Raw genomic sequence first — 7612 nt, 5'->3', positions numbered from 1 at the left:
GTGTGCATTCAGGTGTAATATCTTTCACAGTTACAGATCCTTAAGGGCACTGAGGATCTGAGACAGTGTGCATTCAGGTGTAATATCTTTCGCAGTTAGAGATCCTTCAGGGCAATAAGGATCAGAGACAGTGTGCATTCAGGTGTAATATCTTTCACTGTTACAGATCCTTCAGGGCACTGAGGATCTGAGACAGTGTGCATTCAGGTGTTATATCTTTCACAGTTAAAGATCGTTCAGGGCACTGAGGATCTGAGACAGTGTGCATTCAGGTGTAATATCTTTCACAGTTACAGATCCTTCAGGGCACTGAGGATCAGAGACAGTGTCCATTCAGGTGTAATATCTTTCACATTTACAGATCCTTCAGGGCACTGAGGATCTGAGACAGTGTGCATTCAGGTGTAATATCTTTCACAGTTACAGATCCTTCAGGGCACTGAGGATCAGAAACAGTGTGCATTCAGGTGTAATATCTTTCACAGTTACAGATCCTTCAGGGCACTGAGGATCTGTGACAGTGTACATTCAGGTGTAATATCTTTCACAGTTACAGATCCTTCAGGGCACTGAGGATCTGAGACAGTGTGCATTCAGGTGTAATATCTTTCACAGTTACAGATCCTTCAGAGCACTGAGGATCTGACACAGTGCGCATTCAGGTGTAATATCTTTCACAGTTACAGATCCTTTGATAATCTTCTTTACTCTTAGAAGCACAGGATTCGATTAGCTGAACTGGTTCTGGAGAAATTGGAGTCCTAATCTATTCAGGCTGTGGTAACTTTTGGGGCCAAGCTATGATATTTTTGCAATTGATACGAATCTATGAGGTCAATATTCAGAGCTGGAAATGATGGGATTTAAATATTCCACTGCATTCACTGCCCCTGAGTTTGGTGAATACATTTTTTATGGATAAAAAGTTATCCAGCAACCTTACTGGTGGGGCGGGGTGGGATCATTCTGAGCCAAGGTTGACTATCCAGCTAAGGAGTAAAATTTCAAAAGGGTTTCAATTGTAAAAATAGCATATATTTATGTAAGTAACATGTATGCACAGATATGCTATTTTATAAATGTCAAGAGTACACATGTATTTTCCATTTCATACATACAGTTTACCAGGAAATAAAAGGGTTAATATATATATATATATATATATATATATATAATTGAACGTATTTGTTTCCTTTTACAACTACTATTTGACTGCCACAATTTTTAGGTCATAGTGTCAAGAAAAGTGTTTTAGTGTGCCCGGGCCCAGGCCTTCAGGGCCGGGCCGAGGGTTGACCCTCTGCCAGGGCTCCGCATGGCTAACAGGATGACCCTTTGCCAGGCCTGCAAGCTCCCAAGGCCAACACCCAAGGATGTTGGAAGTTGAATGGTCCTCCGACCATTCAGAGCCCTTTCAGACCTGCTGCAGAACAGCCTGGAGCAGCAGGCCTGGCCTGAGGTTGAGGGCAGACGGAGGCCTTGACACGTAGACAGGACTATGGGCGATGCGACGGCATCGCAGACAAGACACTTGGTTGATGCGATGGCATCACTGACGGAGACACTTGGTTGATGCGACGGCATCACGGGCATGACGAGGAACTTGACATACAAACAGGGCAAGACACAAGGCAGGAGGATATTGGCACTTTCTCTCAGGTCGCCCTACTCAGCCCACCCGCGGGACTGAGTCGCGGACCACCCTGTCCCACTGCGCGCCCTACACAGCCCTTGCAATCCTCAAACCTACTTATTATCCTCTGACCCATCATACTTCGCTTTTGACTGCCGGTGTGCAGTACATTACCCTGGACTGCTTTGTGCAGCATATTTCCTTCCCTGCGCTGGCTCCGCTCCTGCGGATGTGGGACAGATAGGGTGGTCCGTGACCAGACCAGTCGTACTGGCTGTGTAGGGCGCCCTGAGGGACCATGCCAACGTCTCACACTTCCTACTTGTTTCAGAGTCTACATCTACAGTACCTTGCTTTAGAGTCTACGTCTACAGTCTGTGGTTCCCGAGTCTTTGTCGTCTGTTCCTGATACTTTGTCTGCCCACGCCATGAGTCTGGCCTGCTGCCTCTTGCCATCCCAGCGGCAGGTCCAAAAGGGCCGGGAACGGTCGGAAGACTGTTCATCACCAACACTCTACATGTTGGTTCCAGAGGCATGCAGGTCTGGCTGGGGGTCGGCTCCATGCTATACCTATCCTTACCGCGGGGTCATGCCAGGGCCCAAGGGCAGCCTCTCTATAATGGGGACCGCTCTCCCAGCGCTCCCCTGTAACAGTGATGCATTAAATACATCTTTTTCCCACAGTGAATTATTCTAATACTATACCGTGGTAATAGTGATGATAATGACAAAAGCTGCAATTATGATGGTGATGACAGCCAAGGTGATACTGATGGTGATATAGGATGTTCTGATTAGGATGATGCTAATGATGTAATTGCAAATAGAGATGATGAAAATAAGCTGATAAAGTAAAGGAATAAGATGGAGATAATTATGGTGAGGATGACGAAGACAGTGAAGATGGCAGTGACACTTATATAGAACAATGTTTTCCAACCTCTTCAAGCCCAAGGCTCACGTACCCAAATGTTGGTGGCACACCAACCTGCACAAAGCAAGGAGTGCACACACAGAGAGGAATAATGTGGATTAAAGTAGAGCTAGGTAAACACTGAAAGCAAAGTCAAGTTCCCTTCCGAACTTAAAAACAAGGGAGAGAGTGAACAGAGACATGCAAGAGCCCATTACAATGGATCAGCTCCTTCTACATGCAAACAGAGGAGAAGGGAGAATTCAGTGTGGCATAGGCCGCCAGCTTGGTTATTAGCATGGCTGCTACATGTGGCTAACAGAGCTTCTCAACTGCTACTGCTGCTCCTAAAATTCAGAATGAGTCACACCCATTATTCAGTGAATGCTCTTCCTATCACACTCAGCATTAAGATAAGACAGAGGCTGGAAGCATTGAAAGGAGGAAGCTCAGGAGGGGGAAGACAAGGAGGTGCTCTGTGTCATGTATGTGCTGCACAAAGCAGAGCCAGCTATCCATGCCCTGCATACTGCCCATTAATTAATTACCACACCTTGTGGCTCATACTGAAAGTAGGAAGAAGTAGCATTAATAACTACACGTGTTCTCAGCAAGGAGCTGCTACATATTTAGAAACCACTGCTAGTGTATCTTGTTTTGTGAGGGGCTGAGAGCAGAGCTCATGTGCTGGTCTGAATCTGAGCATCAAGAAGTGATGGTTTTTCCAAGGCACACCTGATCAGGTCTGAAGGCATACCAGTGTGCCACTGGTTAGGAAACACAGATATAGAGAATTATTTGGATGATAATGATGAGGGAATGAGCATTTATTTATTTATTCTAAGTTGAATTAATCTAAAAAAAGTTTGAATTGGGGTACAGTAAAAACTCCCATAAATATAGGAGAGAACATAACTACAAGACAATACAGATCACTGACTGAATGCACAAAACTGATTGCCAACCCCTACAGATGATAAAATGGTGTGTCACAAAGGAAATCAAAGCACTATGAAATTAAGCGTCTGCACTGCATGAGAGAGCCTAAGCAAGCAAGAATGTTTTTAGTTGCTTCCTGAATGTCTGAGTACACATTGTTATATGCAGCTATTCAGGGAGTGAGTTCCAGAAAATGATTTTTCCTAGGCTTCATCTAAATAGGCAAAATGAATAGGACGAATATCAAGAAGGCAAAATTGGTAAGAACACAATGTAAGTGGAGGGTTATACATGCATAACATTGCAATTATGCCATGGAGAGGCATTACAATTGAGTTACTTTCTGAATAGACATCACAATTTTTAATATTTTATTTTCCATTCTACTGGAAGATAATGCAGGTTGTAGAGAATGGGGGTAAAATGTTCATGGAGATCAACACCGAGCTGCCAACAGGGTATGCAAATGACTAAGAGGTGGATTTAAAAGCATTGCGCAAAAACAGCCCCATACATGCGTGAGCTTTAAGAAGACGGGCATCAAGAATAAGGAGGCTAACTGTAGTAACACACTAATTTACCTGTATAACCTTACTACTGGTCCTGATGAGGCACAAGTCTGGAGATTTGGGATGCTGAACACTGGGAGGGGGGAGAGACAGAAAGAGAGAGAGAGAGAGAGACAGAGAGAGAGAGAGAGACACTTTTAAAGAGCTAATCTGTCACTCAATATATCTCCCTCTGTAAGTGGGGCACTTTCAACTAAGGGTGGGTTTTGGGGGAGGGGTGGTAGTGTTACATTCGTCTGCCTAGGTCTATAGACCCTTGTACCACTACCCCCTAAAACCCATCCCGAGTAAAAGTCTCTCTCTCTCTCTCTCTCTCTCTCTCTCTCTCTCTCTCTCTCTCTCTCTTGTCACTTATGAGTATGCGTGTAAAGGCACCATACATACATATAGTAGGATCATTTTAAATGATACATGTGTACTTGTACGCACAATATAAAATTGAATGCATTTTTGTTTCAGTGCTCAATATGTGCATTTATGAGTGCATGCATGGCTCCATTTAAAAATTTAATTGATAGTATACATCATTTGCACTGGTGGTGGCAGTGACAATCATAAATGTTATGTTGATAATGTAGGGGATTATGTTGTGATGGTAATGGGGAGGCTGATGTAGATTATAACAGCAGTGAGGATGATGGTAGTAGAAAATAGTAATGCTACTCCTGATGTTGTCAGTGATGAAAGTAATACTGCTGATATGAAGATTTGGAGAAGGTGAAAGTAATGATGAAATTGAGTTTAATGACAGACAGGATTATGATCAAGAGGATGTGAACACTAATAATGATATACAGAAGAAGTAAACAACTCTAATCCTTGAGATTACTATAATTTCTGGTTTTCAGACATTCACAATGAATATTTATCAGATATACCTGCATACATTTTTCTAAGAATACAGTTAACTTGCAAATTTTGGTTATCCTGAAAGTCAGACCTACCTTTAGATTGTGAAGACCAAAGACAGGTATCTTAGAGAATGATAACGATGGTTAGGATTAAGGTACTGATGATGATAAAATAGAATATGATGATACAATGGGCATGTAAATATTTGGGATGGTGTTGATGATGAAGGTATTTCTGAAGCGGGTAATTTAAAGGATGATGATAAATATTTTGTGTAACTGCTAATGAAGTAGCAAGAATGATGAGTGATATAATAAAATAAATTCATTTCTTAAACTGGTGAAATAGAAGATGATGATGAACACATCAAAATAATGTGTTGCTCTTGCTAATGACGATGTAATTTTTACAGAACAGCTGGACAGATGGAGCCACAAAATTGGACAACTGTGACAGAATTTCTACTTTTGGGCTTCTCGGACATCCCAGAACAACAGATTTTTATCTTTCTGCTGTTCTTCACCATATATTTGCTCAATCTACTAGGGAACACAATAATGATTACTTTAGTTGCCACTGATCATCATCTTCACACCCCCATGTATTTCTTTATCAGTAACTTGTCCTTTGTGGACATGTGTTTCAGCTCAGTCACTGTACCACAGATGCTAATCAATATCTTTTCAGAAAACAAAGCCATTTCATACACTGCTTGCATGACACAATTATATTTCTTCATTACATTTGCTAGTATTGAAGTGGTGCTACTTGCTGTCATGGCCTATGATCGGTATGTGGCCATCTGTAACCCTTTGCACTACCCCATGATCATGAATAAAGAAATATGTCTTTCTCTCCTGGGAGTGTGCTGGCTTATCGGGGCTCTAAATTCCTTGTTACACACCATCTTGATGTGTCGTTTGTCCTTCTGCAGCTCCAACAAGATCATTCACTTCTTCTGTGATATTCCCCCACTACTCAAGCTTTCCTGCACAGACACATCCCTCAATGAGCTGATGATCTTCACAGAAGGATCATTGATAGACATGGTGTCTTTTCTGTTTATCATAGTTTCTTATATTCGCATTCTCTCTACCATATTAAAAGCTTCTTCTGTGTCTAGTAGATCCAAAGCCTTCTCTACCTGTTCTTCTCACATCGCAAATGTCACTTTGTATTTTGGAAGCATATTTTTTATGTATTTCCGCCCCTCAACCAGTTACTCACTGGAATATGACCGTGTGGCCAGTGTGATGTATACAGCGGTAACACCTTTGCTGAACTCATTCATCTATAGTTTGAGAAACAAGGATATTAAAGTTGCCCTGAAGAGAGCAATAAGTGAAAAAATATTGCCTAGGGTTTGTTCTCATGCCTAACTTGACAGAAAATGTGTTTCTTTGTAATAACGCATATACAGCGTAGTCAGTTAAATCAAGTTTATATTGAAGCATATGAAATGCATTTTATACTTTTACTTAGATGAGGGCCTCTACTAGGATGCCTTCCAACTTCAGATACCTGTGTTCTAGGAAGGGAAGCAAAAAAGATAAATTTCTTGAATTAGAATGCCTTCCAACTTTTTTATCTTTGTCCTTAGGGGGCTTCAAAATCTGAGCCCCACTGTCTGGGCTATTCTTTCTATTTAAACCCCTGTTAAGAACAGTACAGGGAGCGGAGCAAGAAAAAACCTTGACTGACTACAAGAGAGATATTAGCGGGCTAATTGCTTCATGATATTGGTAAGCTTTTAATTTTTCTGCATAAGAGAATCCTAGCTAGTATAATTAAACCCTATCTAGTATTAGAAAAGTAGGTACTAGAAAGGATTTTATTTTACAAGAAAAATGTCTTTAGTAGATATTTATCTGAATGCTATAATTTCAGTAACCATAGTTATCATTATTATACTAATAGCTCTGTACTGTTTGACTACGATAAGATTAGAGAAGCAAAATGCTTCATAAGTTAATTACATGCTTTAAAGGATTATAACTGTTATCTGAATAAAGAAACTGTTATTTTTATACATCCAAACTGGTTCATTTCTCTAAATAACTCTATTGGGGAACGCTCATCTCTAAAAAATAAACTCCTTCCCTAAGGGCTGGAGGGTCTTATGAAACGGTAGGATAGTGTTGCGCTCGGGGGTGGACCCTTGTCCTGGAGCAGTGGAGAACGGCTCCCTGGTAGGGACCAGGAAGCACCTGCCCCCAGGGGGCGGAGCACCGGAGGAGACAGAGGCTAGGATGAGCTTCACCACTGGAAGCCCGCGGTCCCCCCGGGTGGAGCCCGTGGGGACCCGGGCCACTTGGACTTCAGTAGGCCTCGCAGGGTCTCCTGGAGGGGTAGTAGACAGGCGTGCCCACAGACAGCAAGGGAGTGCGGTCGGACTCGAGACTGTAGGTCAGATGGAGCAAGGAAGACCAGAACAACGTAGGCAATGACAAGGCAAGGGACAGAGCAAGAATCAGGAGACTTGGTCAATCAGGCAGAGGTCAGAATCCGAGGGTCAGTCCGAGGAGTAGTCAACAAGGCAGAGGTCAGGTTCCAAAGGTCAGTCCGAGGAGTAGTCAACAAGGCAGAGGTCATGTTCCGGAGGTCAGATGAGGTCACAAGGCAGGCAGAGGTCAGGATGCAGGCAGCAGACAGGAAGATCAAGGAGCAGGCCGAGGTCAGTACCAGAGAGACAGTCCGAGGGTACT

The 7612-nt window shown here is 42.6% G+C and overlaps 1 protein-coding gene across 1 annotated transcript; it reads left to right on the top strand.

Moving 5' to 3' along the window:
- The first annotated feature begins 5332 nt into the window (after positions 1–5332).
- On the top strand, positions 5333–6286 carry LOC115088692 (olfactory receptor 1G1-like). The gene has a single exon (XM_029596946.1). It carries the CDS (start codon positions 5333–5335, stop codon positions 6284–6286), a length of 954 nt encoding a protein of 317 aa, XP_029452806.1.
- The last annotated feature ends 1326 nt before the right edge of the window (positions 6287–7612 follow it).

Source organism: Rhinatrema bivittatum, chromosome 3, assembly GCF_901001135.1.
Source record: "Rhinatrema bivittatum chromosome 3, aRhiBiv1.1, whole genome shotgun sequence".
Taxonomy (NCBI): Eukaryota; Metazoa; Chordata; class Amphibia; order Gymnophiona; family Rhinatrematidae; genus Rhinatrema; species Rhinatrema bivittatum.
Note: the sequence above shows the minus strand (reverse complement) of the source record. Positions and strands in the feature narration are given on the sequence as shown.